Source organism: Rhamphochromis longiceps, linkage group LG7, assembly GCF_057381845.1.
Source record: "Rhamphochromis longiceps isolate RC_006_pf linkage group LG7, R_longiceps_female_GT1.1, whole genome shotgun sequence".
NCBI lineage: Eukaryota > Metazoa > Chordata > Actinopteri > Cichliformes > Cichlidae > Rhamphochromis > Rhamphochromis longiceps.
In genome coordinates, this window is record NC_140563.1 from 27420432 (window position 1) to 27436370 (window position 15939).

General features: G+C 39.6%; 1 protein-coding gene across 1 annotated transcript in view; it reads left to right on the forward strand.

Annotated features, from left to right (window-relative positions):
* The first annotated feature begins 2705 nt into the window (after nt 1–2705).
* zc3h18 (zinc finger CCCH-type containing 18) overlaps nt 2706–15939 on the forward strand; it is a 58371-nt gene continuing 45137 nt past the window's right edge. Inside the window, exons 1-3 of the mRNA XM_085413162.1 lie at nt 2706–3160; nt 3773–4728; nt 10214–10298. Coding sequence (XP_085269288.1) covers nt 3814–4728; nt 10214–10298 — 1000 coding nt within the window. The 5' untranslated portion in view covers nt 2706–3160; nt 3773–3813. The remainder of the gene's footprint in view (nt 3161–3772; nt 4729–10213; nt 10299–15939) is intronic.

Genomic DNA, 15939 nt, shown 5'->3' on the forward strand with positions numbered 1-15939 from the left:
CTCCATACGGCGTCTAACCGCTTCAATTGCTGACGGCACAAACTTTTGATTGACAGCTAGTTGACAAATAATTGTTTTATCTCAAGAGGGGTAGGGGTATATTTAATTTTAATTGGATGGAAAGCTTGGCCAGTTTCACCAATCTACAAATTATATTTGTTATTTTCTTGACCACTTTTGTTATTGATCCCTTTGGCAAGCTACTGAAAAAGGCCCTGTTCGCAAGTGATGTGGTGGAGACTCCTGCTGTACTCTGAGCCTCTCCCGTAGTAACTCTGGTGCCGCCTAGTTACACCGTATTCATGTTTACACATTACTGTGCTCATTTTCTATATTACTAACAAAATATGAAGAAATAAGGATTGGTTTCATTATGGGCAAGAATTTTTCAAGTTAGACGTTTCTGGAAATAAACAGACATTTTAAGTTTAATCAAACTAAAAGCAAATAATTTTTTTATAATCTACAAACGATTAGTTAGCTCAAACAAAGTGGCCTTTCTTGTTTAGACAGTTTATATTGGTTTGCCTATTGAAAACAGCAACTCATTTAAGACTTATTTAAGATTTTCAAATTTATGCCACAAGTGCATCTACTAGGGGGCTGAGGGATAGCACTGGCTGCCACCAGTATTAAGCATTAAGTTTTTCACTCAGCCACTCAACTTGCTGTGAGCTTAATGTGAGCTACTGTTTTCAAGGCAAAAAATAAATAAATAAATAAATAACAATGATCAAGAATTATGTTAAAAAGTTTATTAACTGCAACAATCAACATCATTGACGAAAATCTACTTTTATATAGTCACTGGTCATAATACTGATATGACACGTCTGTGGTCATGAAATCCTTCGAACGACTGGTGTTAGCCCATCTGAAAGACATTACAGGCCACCAGCTGGACCCTCTGCAGTTTGCCTACCGGGCAAACAGGTCGGTGGATGATGCAGTGAACATGGGGCTGCATTACATCCTGCAACACCTTGACCGCCCAGGAACTTATGCCAGGGTCCTGTTTGTGGACTTTAGTTCAGCTTTTAACACCATCGTGCCTGAACTTCTTTCCTCCAAACTCTCCCAGCTCAGCGTGTCACCAGCTACCTGTCAGTGGATCACCAGCTTCCTGACAGACAGAAAGCAACAAGTGAGGCTGGGGGAGATCACCTCTGAAACCCGGTCCCTCAGTATTGGTGCCCCTCAAGGATGTGTCCTCTCACCACTACTGTTCTCCCTCTACACTAACGACTGCACCTCCAAGAACTCGGCTGTCAAACTCCTAAAGTTTGCAGATGACACCACTGTCATTGGCCTCATTCAAGATGGTGATGAGTCTGCATACCGGCAGGAAGTTGAGCGGCTGGTACTCTGGTGCAGTCAGCACGATCTGGAGCTGAACACTCTTAAGACTGTAGAGATGACAGTGGACTTCAGGAGACATCCCTCAACTCTGCTCCCCCTCACCATATCAGATAGCCCTGTGTCAACTGTGAAGACCTTCAAGTTCCTGGGTACAACCATCTCCCAGGACCTGAAGTGGGAGACCAACATCAACTCCATCCTCAAAAAGACCCAGCAGAGGATGTACTTCCTGAGACAACTGGGGAAGTACAGTCTTCCACAGGAGCTGCTGATCCAGTTCTACACTGCGGTCATTGAGTCTGTCCTGTGTTCCTCCATCACAGTCTGGTATGGTGCAGCCACTAAACAGGACAGGAGCAGACTGCAGCGGACTGTACGGGCAGCAGAAAGGATCATCGGCACGCCCCTGCCCTCCATCCAGGATCTGTACCTCTCAAGAACCAGGAAACGGGCAGGGAAAATCATCACAGACCCCTCACACCCTGGACACAGACTTTTTGATCTGCTGCCCTCTGGCAGACGGTACAGAAGCCTGCAGACCAGGACCACCCGACACAGGAACAGTTTCTTTCCCCTCGCCATCTCCCTTCTTAACAGTTGACCTGTCACACTGCTCCCACTGCCAGACTGCAGCTGCACCTTATGTACATTTTGTAGTATTCATTCCACCTCATTCATTTCTGTATTTTATGTATATAAGTTTAGATTAGTTATTTATAGTTGGTTTACAGAGCTTTGTGTATGTATGTGTAATGTGTATATATAGACACGTGTGTGTGTGTGTGTGTGTGTGTGTGTGTGTGTGTGTGTGTGTGTGTGTGTGTGTGTGATTTACATTGCTGTGTTTGAGAGCCACCATCTACCGGAACCAAATTCCCTGTATGTGTCTGCACATATACTTGGCCAATAAACACGATTCTGATTCTGATTCTGATTCTGATGATTACTTTGTTGTTCTTTAGTGAACTAAACAAAGGTTTAAAAAAGTCTTTGGATATGGAGAACTGAAATAAATGAAATTAGATGAGTTAACTCAAATAGTTAATTCAAAAAGAATTAGTGGTAAAACATTGTATCCATATTACAGTTATTGTCAACAGAGATGAGAGTTCACCAAGTGAATTGAAGAGAAAACATTAATCAAAAATAATACTTACATGGAACGACGTAACTGCTCCCCAAAAATGTCTTCCATTATTTCTAAGTAACTGGTTAAAAATCATGTATGTCTAACAACATTGTTAAAATATTACAGATATTCTCCTGTCAACGTTGGACCATACTGATCTCAGATCTGCCCTGATTAGCTTTCAGCGCGGTTCCAACCACACGGTTGTCGTATTTTGATGACGTTGAGGTAATGGCCGCTCTCGCTGTGCCGTGCAGGGTGTTTTATTTTCATCGCTACAGCGGCTAAAAATAAAACCGTCTAATATTTATTGCAGACTGTAAAAAGTTATATCCGCGAGAGAGTGCAGCTGAAAAGGTAGAGGCGTGGTCTTTATAGAGCTTCGTGTCGGCAAGGTGATTAAAAATGTGTTGTTAGCTCCTAGCACAGTGTACTTGCTCTTTTAGCTTAGCTTCAGGGGAGGCTACATTGTTAACCGTAAGACGGCCAAGTGTACTGGTGCGAACGCTTCGTACTAAACCGGTAGTGTCCACTTATTTGTACGGTTAAGCCAAGCGTTTATAATCGCTGAAGAAAACTATCCATAGGTTGGGGACACTTTACTCGTTATTAGCTTTGTCTTCGCATCGCCAAGTTATGGGCCTTGTTGCGAACTAGCGCGACCCAGCCATTGTAAGTGTTACCAGTGACATTATGCTACAGGGAAACCTGTAGTCTTTATAAACTTGAGCATGTTATCTAATTATGTATACACATGTAGTTGTACCATGGAGCTATATGGAGACTTATATACACCTAAAACTAAATGGTGGTTGTTAGTTAGCTTGTTATAGCTAACGTTTACTTTGCTGGTGAATTAGCAGCGCCGGAAACTAATTTCATATAAAACATATACTGCTGTGATCAACATATAGCTACGTCTTAATCTCAGGAACGGTGTTATCAAAGTTAATAGAAATCGGTTCTTTTCCGTTCTTTGTGTCAGCTATCACCAAATGAACAAAAACAAGTATTTAACGTTATGGTGTATGACAGTTATATATTACTATAAAAGTTAACTGTACCATTTTTCTTTCAGTGGGTAGCGGAATTAACATATTTTTGTGGTGCATCATTTTAAATTTAATTTGTGATTATAGTCATTTTATTGGTTAATTGTGACTGTTTTTAATTGACTGTTTTTAAATCGATTAACAAAAGGCACGTAGCATTACATTAAACAGTATTTAATTGCTATCAGATTACTGGTGACATACAGTTGTCTTTTCTTTCTTTTTTTGGCAGATTGCTTTTTTTGTTTTTGTTTTGCACCAGAGTGGGTTCACATGGATACTCCTGAAAGCCCTACCCAGTCCCCTCAGTCTCCTGAGGAGGAGGAGAAGGGTCTTTCTGACAGTGAGTTGCTGGAATCTCCTAATGAAGAGGAGGACAGGGTCATTTCAGACAGCGAGATCCTCAATGAAGAAGGGGACATAGAAATGCTGGAAAGCCATGGAAAACATGTGGAATTAGAGGAAGAGGAGGATGAGGTGGTGCCTGACTTTGTGTCGGAGCCAGAGGATGAGGAACCTTTTGGAGAAATGGGAGAGTTGGGACAGGATGATGAGAGCATTGTGCTTATGGAGGGGAATGAAGACAGTCCTCAGGTGGTGGAGGAGAGGGAAAGAAAGGAGGATGAGGAGAGAGTTGTTAGCACTCCATTATCCCCAGACTCTGAGCCAGAACATGTCAAGAGCCTTAGTGCTGGAAAAGATGGAGAAGACTGGAAGGAAGGATATGATGACTACATAAAAGCTGCCTCTGCAGAATGTGAGGTAGCTGAAGTGGATGATCAAGAGGAGGATTACAAAAACAAAGATGAAGAGGATGGAAGAATAAGAGATGAAGAGACAAGGAGAGCTGCTGCGCTAAGGGAAGTGAAGGATGACTCTGTGTCAGTTTCCCGGGAACTGGACGAACATGAGCTTGATTATGATGAGGAGGTCCCAGAGGAGCCTGGCATCCCTACACACGAGGAGGACGATGAGGAAGACACAAAAGTAGAGGGAGATGAAGATGAGGAGGAAAGCGAGGACAAAAGCAGTAAAAAGGAGAAAAAATCAATCCTTCCACCATCTCCTAAACACAGCGAATCCAGGAGGACAGATGGGTCGAAAGGGCCGGAGAGGATACGCCAGGAATCCTTCAGAGACAAGAAGAAGGATGAGGATGATGGAGAAATTGATGAAGGAGAGATTGATGTAAGTTATTGTAGTTCTATTGGTAGTAGTGCTGCCTGATTTGCTGAGTGCAGGTAAATTGTAAAAATCCCTTGTGTTTGAAAATAAGCCTTTAGTCAGGAAGCACTGCTACTGTGTTTTTGTTTTATTGATAAACCTTTAGAACAAATAGCCTTAAACATAAAGAGTGGTGTTAAATCTGAAGAGAAAAAAAAATCCAAGTGGACTGGACCTAATTTGGCTGGATGCTCTTTATGCTACTGCTGAGTGTGTTGAGTGTGTGTTACACTCTCATAATAGGGAAATAAGAATATGAAGCCTTGTAGGCTTAACATTTTCAGAACTTAAAGGTTTCTTCTTTCTTTTTGTGTTTGAAGTCCATATTCTTCTCACGAGTCACGTTTTAGCATGCGAGTAAACGGTCTGTGTGAAGAGCAAAAGAGGGAAAACCAAAAAACGTCCAAATAGAGTTAGTATTTGATTAATAGTTGACTTATACATTCTTGTAAAACCTGAATAGAGCTGTGGATGAGAAAGCACACAATACAAGTCCCTTTGCAATATAATACATATACTGATATTCGGCCCACCACTGATGCGTTAATGCAATTCTGTTTTGTTTTTTATTTATTTTTTTTTAAATCAAGTAGTTCTGGAAAGTTTTGCCGCTGTACACTATCACATTAGATTTTTAATCAAATCAAAATGTGGTTGAAGTACAGATTTTCAATTTTAATTCAAGGGGTTTTACACAAGTATTTCATTGGGATTGGGTGATATAGCCTCATAATTACATCACAATATTTCAAGAATGTTTGTGATAACAATATTTACGATGCTAAGCAGAAATAATATTGTTATTGATACAATTTTTAAATTTAGTAGTGTTAGTATTTAGTAAGTATAAAATAACAGCTTAACAACTTGAGCTGTACAAAACAAAAGCATCTTGGGCCTTTAAAACCTCTGCACAGATACGGTCAAATAACTAAAACTAGAAATATGTTTTCAGTTTTGAATGTTTTATAGACTAGTGTGAAAAAGTATTTTTCCCCCTTTCTGACTCTCTTCCTGATTTCTATGTTTGTCACACTTAAACGTTTCAGATCATCAAACAAATGTAAATGTTACACACTGATAACACAAGTAAACACAAAATTAAATTTCTAAATGAAGGTGCGTGGGGGGGGGGGGGTGAATAAGTTTTGCCAGGAAATATCTCTATGATCCCCAAGGCTTTTGGGAAGATACTGCTAATTCTGCTCTTGGAGGACAGTGTTTGGCCATGTGTTTATGACCTCAAGATGAAGCACAATTGTCTTTTGCATCAATACAATGATCTAAAACACACCAGCAAGTTCACCTTTGAATGGCTTAAGAGAAACAAAATGAAGACTATGGAACAGGCAATCAATGTCCTGAATTGAATCTTATTGAAATTCCTGTGGCATGACCTTTAAAAAGGTGGTTCCTGTTAAAAAATCCTCCAATTTGGCTGAATTACAACAATTCTGCAAAGATGAGTGGGTCAAAATTCCTCCACAGCCCTCCAAGATACTTATTCCCAATTATTGCAATGGATTTAGCAGCAATCACTTTTTCACACAGGGCCATGTAGGTTTGGAATTTTTCCCCCTTAATAATAAAAACCTTCATGTAGAAACCGAATTTCATGTTTACTTTTGTTATCTTTAGCTAATGTTTACATTTTTTGATAATCTGAACATTTAAGTGTGACTGACATATACAACAATAGGAAATCAGCAAGTGGGCAAAACACTTTTACACACCACAGTATAGGCAGCCATAACAACTTCTGGACAACCCATTTGCTCCACCATAGTCCTATGTGTATTTGTAGCCTGCTTCTGCCTTAAGTGGTGAAAAAGGTTTTGCTTTCAACTTAAGTGTTTTGGTTTAGTTCTTTTTTTGCGGGGGTTTTGGGTTCTTGTTCTCTGACATGCCTAGGCATGTCTTGTTGTGCGCACTACAGAATGTAAACACAAGGGTTTTAAGGGTGTGAATTCTTAATTCGGTCATTTTAGAATTAGGTCATAGTAACTGGTAGGGCTGCTCAATTAATCGAATTTTAATCACGATTACGATCTGGGCTTTCAACGATCATTAAAAATGACTGAGCCGATTATTAGCCCCTCCGTCGTACTTTACTCTCGCGCTGCTCCGTGTGGCAAATCGAGCGCACCTCTCTGCATTTCGAACACGTGTCACAACAATTAAGAGCAGCGGTCTCCAACCTTTTTTGCGCCACGGACCGGTTTATGCCCGACAATATTTTCATGGACCGGCCTTTAAGGTGTCGTGGATACATACAACAAAATAAAACTAGTACTGGTACCGAAAAAAAAGAAGATTTATTCATAACACACGTGAAAAGACCCAGGAAAACCAAGTAAACGATAAAAACGATAACAAAATAACACTGAAAACCGATAAAAACCCTGAAAACTATACATTTCACACCTGAGCCTCAACTCTCGCGGCCCGGTACCAAACGACTCACGGACCGGTACCGGTCCGAGGCCCGGCTGTTGGGGACCGCTGATTAAGAGGACCCGAGGGAAGCTCGGAAAGCTAAGCAGAAGTTATCTGGAGAGGAGAGTTCAGTTCAGTTCATTTTTATTTCAAACATTTCAAACATGTGCCTTCACAATCATTACAAAATATCATTCCATTATTTGTTTGAAAAGGAGTAGGCTGAAGTATTTACTTATTTGTCCCTACCCCCTCAAGTTTTACCTCTCATTCATTTAATTTTTTTTTGTCTTAAATTAAACAAACAACATATGAAACATATAAACATATGAAGTAAAACAAAACATAACATACATAAATCAAAAACAAGAAATTAGCAAGCCCCACCACAGTATAGTTTCTTTCATATGAAAAATACAGAATGTGTATATTTGCAGATACACAAGTTATGGAAAAACAACAAACCAAAACAAAACAAAAAAACAACCAAAAAAGAACCGCAACACCATTACCAGCAACATTACCGTCCTGGGTTAACCCCGTTTTCTTCATTCTTATACTTATTTAAAATTAGGTTTTTATATTTTACTTTAAACTGTTTTATGTTCTTGACTGCCGCTGGTTGAAAAGAGAGGTAAAAAAAAACTTCAGTGGTGTGGAAACATTATGGGTCCGCAGAGTCAGACGTGGATCAAGTAGACACAGTGTGTAAACTTTGCTACGGTGTCGTAGCTGCACCACAGAGCAACACTGCGAAGTTTACTAAACATAGATGTTTACATTTTTCATTTATTTTTTATATTGCAAACATTTGCACTGTTATCAGTATTTGCACACTATTTTATATTATTTTTTGACAATCTTTAAAGTCATTATTCAATACATTGTTATTGTTAAATAAATATTGTCAAATAATCGAGATCTCAATTTCAGTGAAAATAATCGTGATTATCATTTTGCCATAATCGAGCAGCCCTAGTAACTGGTACCAGGTACTACTAGGGCTACCAGTTACCAGTTTTTTGCTATTTACTCAGCCGGGGTTCCAAGCGATCTGAGCAAGTACTAAAATGTGACGTCATTAGATTGCATGCCACCTATTGGTTGGTCAGTAGCATCACTCAATGAGTCATGAGAGCTTCTCATTCACGAAAGTCAAAACCACTATTTTTGAAACCCGGCAACAAGGGAAATGGCTAAACAAAAACAACGTCATGTTCCCCGAGTCTGACAAAAAAACAAAAACAAAACACAGACCAAGCACCAAGTATATTGTTTTCTCAGCGTCCATCTTTGTTGTAGCATTCGTGTCGCATGTTAATTACGTCACAGGATGCTTGGCACTGTTGCTATGATGACGAGCATGCACAAAAGATAGTACTGAAATATAATGGAAAACCAGTTGAGTCGTTATGAGTTGATCTGAGTAGGTACTGATGGAAAATTGGCTTTGATGTTTCAAAAAAACAAGTTCTAACATTGTTTGGAGTGAGCCCTAGTACTGTCTCCAAATTGAAGGCAGCGTTTCATATAATGGGGATTGTCAGACATGTTGCCCAATGAGCATCCGAAGGACACATCATGAAGACATCAGGTGATTGCGCTCCTCGGCCTGTACACCTGACCTGACAAGAAAAGAAAAAAAAAATCAGTGTGTTGAAATGCAACTTGTCAGTGTACCTGATTCAGAACGTATTCTACAAACCCCAACGTTACAGCTAACAGGTGGATTTTCCTGTTTCATTTTAGCTAGCCAACAACGAGGAGGCACTTACTGCCTAAAAGACAGAGCGTAAAAGTGGACAGAATGTACTTGTGGGGGGTTTTTTAAACATAAAACTGATTGCTGCAGCAAAGAGAAGTGCAAAAGCGGCTACCATTAGATGGCTTTTTAGTCTTGGTGTCCTCTTTTTCCTGTCAACAGACTGGGCTAACAAGTCTGTTAGTACCAACCAGCCAAGTGATGTCATGTTCTGCCTCTAGTGGAGAGGCAGAATGGGCACTAAAAGTCTTTATCTTATAACTGCCTGGATCAGCAGAATGTCACACACTAGTGATTGTTAGGGCTGGGTATTTTCACTGATTTTTTTAACTGATTCAATTCTGATTCACAAGGCCCCGGTTCGATTCAATTCCGTTTTTGACTCAGTCAGAAATATTATAATTAGGATAATTTATCTTGGATATGTACTTTTGAAAGAACCCTCTAAACCTTGTAAATAAAATATATTTATTTCCAAATTAGGAAAACGGATCCTAAAGCAGTTACAGTCTTGGACTTATTATTTAATCCGTAAAGCCTCAGGGGTTTTTCTGAGGTTCCTGCTGGAAAATGACATGCCCAAAGTGAACGGACTATTTCTCTGCAATTACAAACTTGGTGTAAACCATCTAGGTATAAAAACAATGCTGACACTCGTGAGGCTTCATCAGAGGTGTAAGCATCACAGCAGATGCCTTTGTGTCAAAGTAACTGAGGCTAAAACCCAGAAAAATATAAAGGAGTTTTTACTGGCCTGATCTTTTATAGCACATAACCCTCTTGAAAATATGCTGCAAAATTCAGAGTTCGCAGTGACGAAACCTGCATTTTTGGATTCTGTGATGAGATGTTGGCTTTCAGCACCCGTGCCATCGAGTGAACAAGCCGTGTGTTTACATCTTTGTGTAGAATCTGTCTATCTGCTCTTTAATTTTTTCTATTTTATCTCTTTGGTGGTTGTTGAAATAGTTTTGTGAGCTTTTAGCTGAGATTCTGATATTTCTGGAAAAATACATTAATTTAAAAAAATGATTGCAGGATTTGATCGATATCGGATTATTCAAATTAAAATTGATTTGAATTAGGAAATCTTTTTTTTTTAACCCATCCCCAATGATTGTTCCTCATTAGACATTTAAAATAATTTCTACTTTGCACTTGAAATACAAATAGCACACACTTCACAACAATAGTCTGGATACAGTGATGTGTTGTGAAGTGTCATGATTTGGCTTGTGTATGTGTATGCAGGATGATGATCTGGAGGAGGGGGAGGTCAAAGATCCTTCAGACAGGAAGATCCGACCACGTCCCATCTGCAGGTTTTTCATTAAAGGTAGGTGGTGAACAGCAGATGAAGTGTCGTAGTAAAGTATTTACCTTCATCCTTTTTACTTTTTCACATGGGGCATATACAGTGTTATACAGTGGTCCCCTGCTATAACGCAGTTCACCTTTTGCTGGTTTGCGGATTTTTTTTGGGTGCAATTTTGCATGCTTTTTAAAAATATTTTTACAGCACATTGTGTTCTGCGTCCTGATTGGCTGTAGACCATTGTCAATCAATCTTGTTTACATAAATCTTCGACCGCTAGCAGTGTGACTCTGAAGTGCTGTACTGTGTATGTTAGTAAGTTTTCTCCCCAACAAACACAACAATGTCGACAAAACATTTTGCATCGTCAAAGGCAACCGCAGGCGTCTTTGGTTTCATTCTATAATACTGGACTTATTTTTCTACGAAGGTTTGAACTTTGAGAGTGTTTAAACAAGAGAGAAAAGCGAGAAAATGTTCATGCCTGTCTGAGAAAACTGTATAAAGGGATATAGGGCAGGGATAGCTCAGTAGGTAAAGTGGTCACCCCATGATCGGAAGGTCGGCGGTTCGAATCCACCTAACGGCTACCCTGAGGTACCCCTGAGCAAGGTACCGTCCCTACACACTGCTCCCCGGGCGCCTGCTTAGTGGGCTGCCCACTGCTTCACTGAGTGAATGGGTCAAATGCAGAGAAAAACAAGTAATTTCCCCATGGGGATCAATAAAGTATCCATTATTATTATTATTATTATTATTAAAGTGTGTAGTGAGGGGTTTGATAGCCTTAAAACATCTATAATAATTGTAAAAAATAAAGTTGGCTACTTCACAGATTTCACCTATCGCGGCTTATTTTTAGAATGTAAGTCCCACGATAAACGAGGGACCACTGTATTTGATAGCTTTTTTTCCTCTAATAAATAATGTTTTAATAATTAAATTTTTTCTATTTACTTGGATTGTATTTATTTGGAATAATTTTCTAATATCAAAATTTGTTTGATCGGAAACATTTCTGTGTGAAGAATATGCAAAGAAAAAAAATCTAAGAAATTTCAAAAGGGCAAATATTTTTTCAAGGCACTGTATATAGCCACTGTGACTCAAAGCACGTTGAGGCTAACGCTAGGCTAAATTGGCTTCTTTCAAAATGTTAGAGAGCCCACCCACCACTTTAATCAGACTCTATGACTGAGTACTTTAGTAGCAGTGGAAAGGAAAAACTCTGTTTTAACAAGAAGAAACCACTGAAAAACCAGGCTCAGGGAGGTGCAGCCATCTGCCGCGATAGGTTGGGGGTGACGGGAGGAAGATGAGACTAAAGACATGCTGTGGAAAAAAGTGAAAATACAGAGTCTAAACACGTTATGTGAAAAGGGGTGAGAAAAGGAGAAAAGCTCAATGCATCATGGGAAGCCCCCAGCAGCAGCAGCATAACTAAAGGTGGATTCAGGGTTATCTGATCCAGCCCTACCTGTATGATTTGTGCAATACTCAGAGACATGGCCAAGGTAAGAAAGGCTGAAAGACGACCACCACTGAACAAGACACACAAGCTGAAACGTCAAGACTGGGCCAAGAAATATCTCAAGACTGGTTTTTCTAAGGTTTTATGGACTGATGAAATGAGAGTGAGTCTTGATGGGCCAGATGGATGGGCCCGTGGCTGGATTGGTAAAGGGCAGAGAGCTCCAGTCCGACTCAGACGCCAGCAAGGTGGAGGTGGAGTACTGGTTTGGGCTGGTATCATCAAAGATGAGCTTGTGGGGCCTTTTCGGGTTGAGGATGGAGTCAAGCTCAACTCCCAGTCCTACTGCCAGTTTCTGGAAGACACCTTCTTCAAGCAGTGGTACAGGAAGAAGTCTGCATCCTTCAAGAAAAACATGATTTTCATGCAGGACAATGCTCCATCACACGCGTCCAAGTACTCCACAGCGTGGCTGGCAAGAAAGGGTATAAGAGAAGAAAAACTAATGACATGGCCTCCTTGTTCACCTGATCTGAACCCCATTGAGAACCTGTGGTCCATCATCAAATGTGAGATTTACAAGGAGGGAAAACAGTACACCTCTCTGAACAGTGTCTGGGAGGCTGTGGTTGCTGCTGCACGCAATGTTGATGGTGAACAGATCAAAAAACTGACAGAATCCATGGATGGCAGGCTTTTGAGTGTCCTTGCAAAGAAAGGTGGCTATATTGGTCGCTGATTTGTTTTTGTTTTGTTTTTGAATGTCAGAAATGTATATTTGTGAATGTGGAGATGTTATATTGGTTTCACTGGTAAAAATAAATAATTGAAATGGGTATATATTTGTTTTTTGTTAAGTTGCCTAATAATTATGCACAGTAATAGTCACCTGCACACACAGATATCCCCCTAAAATAGCTAAAACTAAAAACAAACTAAAAACTACTTCCAAAAACATTCAGCTTTGATATTAATGAGTTTTTTGGGTTCATTGAGAACATGGTTGTTGTTCAATAATAAAATTATTCCTCAAAAATACAACTTGCCTAATAATTCTGCACTCCCTGTAAGTATTTCTTTGTCACTCACCTTTTTCATTTGTGATGTGTTTATACACTGATCATTATCATAATCTCTGACTTTCTTCCATAGTGTTTTTTTTTTTTTTTTTTTTTAAATCTTCCTCCCATCAACCCCAGCCAGTTGCATTGTAGTTCTGTCTGATGTTTCTTCCTATTAAAAGGGAGTTTTTTTTCTTTCCCACTGTTGCCAACTGCTCGCTCATAAGGGGCCATTTGTTGCGGTTTTCTCTATATTATTGTAAAGTCCTTTACCTTACGATATAATGAACCTTGAGTCAACTGTTTTTGTGATTTGACACTTTATAAATAGAATTGAACAGTAGCCCATACATACCCGTACCATAAGGCTGCGTCCACCGTGATAAGGTAATGTGGTATGGGCTCTTTCTCTTCTTCCTCATACTTTTCTTTTCCCATTAGAGATGTTCCTGGAGACTAATTTCTTAGTTGACTAAATGAGGAAAAATATTTGGACTAACTAGACTAAATAGTCTCTTGATGTATACCTTGTTGGCATGTATTTTAAAAAAGTATTTTAATTAGAACCTAGCTTATCAGTGTGCTTTAATTGAACACAACTTACATAATGTCTGAACAGTTTTCTTCATCCATGTAATGATCAGTTATATCAAATGATAAAGCATTTATCATTGGTCCAAATCCAGGCCTCAAAGGCCAGTGTCCTCCAGGTTTTAGACATCACCCTGGATCAACACACCTCACTCAAATGATTATTACCATTACAATGATTCAGTCATTACCAGGCCTATGGAAAACGTCAAGACATGTTGAGGAGGTAATTTAGCCATTTAAATCAGCTTCGTTGGATCAAGGACACATCTAAAACCTGCAGGACACTGGCCCTCGAGGCCTGGAGTTGGACACCCCTGGTATAGATTATTCAACATTTGTCCTGATTTTTGGTGTACCGTATTTTTTGGACCATATGTGCACTGGATTATATAAGATAAGATAAGACTTTATTGATCCCACAACGGGGAAATTTTTGCGTCACCTCACCTCATATGGTGCACTGTCGATGAACGCGTCTGTTTTCATACATAAGGCGCACAGGATTATAAGGTGCATTAAGCGAAACAAAACAGTCAGATAATTCAAAATTTACTCAACTGATTCTTCTTGCTTCCTCCACTTCCTTACCATTCATTCATTAATGTTGAATTCTCTCGCAGCTGCTCTATTCTCATGTTGTTTCAGTATATTAATTACTAACTTCACATTGTGGATGGATTATCTCAGTTGTTCTCCTGACTGAAGTTTGGTACGTTTACAGCATCCTGCCATGCGATTGAATTTGTCCCTAACAATAAGGAAACCTGATGTTAACTTTTATGGAGTGGAAAAAAGTTAGTCTATGTGTTTATGTTATGCTAACATAGATGTGTGGCTATCCATCACATAGCAAATCATTATGTACTAGCTAGTCCATCTCCAGTAACCCTACAAACATCACTGCTGTTTAGTTTTCTGTCTTCGTTTATGTTGGAAGTGACAGCAGAGCTGTGCGTTTTAATTTTTTCAGAAATCTCTCAGTCAGAACATGCTATATCATGTTTAGGTGGAAACTAGTGCACTGACTTCCTGCTAACTTCTAACTCTGTTAAATTTAATAAATTCTGTTTTCATGGATGCCCGGATGTTAAACTTAATTGTTACACATAGTAAAGCAGCAACCCGATCATTTTATTAAAGATGAAAGAATTTAGACAGTTTTTAAGTCTCAGTGATGCCGCAGTGTTCGTTTGACTTTGGGACCTGAAGCGGACAGAGTTTTGGATCCAGATTACTCCGCGAGACTCCTGATCAATCAAGTGGTGCGGCTTCGTAGCTTACCAAAGTCGTAATAAAACATTTTCTTGACAGATTTTTGAGCGCCGTGTACCATATAAAATCTGTTTGAGGTCAGTAAGCACAACCAGAATTCATACATAAGGCGCACTGTCGATTTTTGAGAAAAGGAGAAAGGATTTTAAGTGCGCCTTATAGTGCGGAAAATACGGTACACGGATTCACTCAGTGACTGTTCCTATTTAATGACCTGTGAAAAACCTTCATATGTAGGTATTTGGGGTGCAACGATACACAAAATTCACGGTTCGGTTCGGTTCGATACTTTTTCAATACAAAAAAAAATGTTCATGCCTTTTTAATTTGTCATTTATTAAAATTATAAATATATATTTTAACTCAAAAGTACAGTTTTTAAATTTAATGTTGCTGAAACAACAAAGTAATAAAAATTAAATATCTGATCGAGAAATCACTCATCTTTGGAAAAGAGAGTTTATTACAGAGAAATGTCTCTTTCCAAAATAAAAGCAATACTATATGCTTCGTCTGGGCTATATTCTCAGCAGCATATTAAACATATCAGGTCCCCATAAGGAGAATTATGTGCTAACGACTGTCTAAATGACTCGGTTTGTAGCATGCATGCTTGTTGTTTTTGTCTGCTTCCACTTGTCTTTGCACTAGGGTGATGTCAGAGTAAATGTGCAGCCATATTCGTTGTGTTCCCACTAGTGCTGTCAGCGTTAATCTCGTTGAAATTACGTTAACGCCACAACACGGCAAATCTCCGTTAACGAGTTACCGCGGATCGCCCCGTGCGTGGGGCTGGACAGCCAACACGTTAGCGAGCAAACTGCGCTAACGCACTAGTTCCCATCAATGTAATTGAGCATTTTATCCATGACGCGCTTACCATCAGGGTCATACGTCACATGAAAACCAAAATAGTTCCAAACGCCACATCTGAATGAGGGTGGGGGAGGTTCAATTTGCCATGTTGCAACGAGCTTAACTTCTGTCTCGCTAGCTTGCCCTGCGCTCAGTGAATCTGCACTCGACTGCTCCGCCTAGGCTGCACTGTCGAGCGCAGATCCACTGAGCGCTCAACACAGACAGCATCGTCAGAAGGAAAGTTGATAAAATAAATAAAAAATTTTGTATTGTTCGATACACATGCGTACCGAACCGAAAGCACTGTATCGAACGGTTCAATATCGATACGACTAACGTTGCACCCCTAGTAGCTATGGTCAAGATGTACATTTTGTAATTCTTTCTCTGAGCAATGCCATATCCT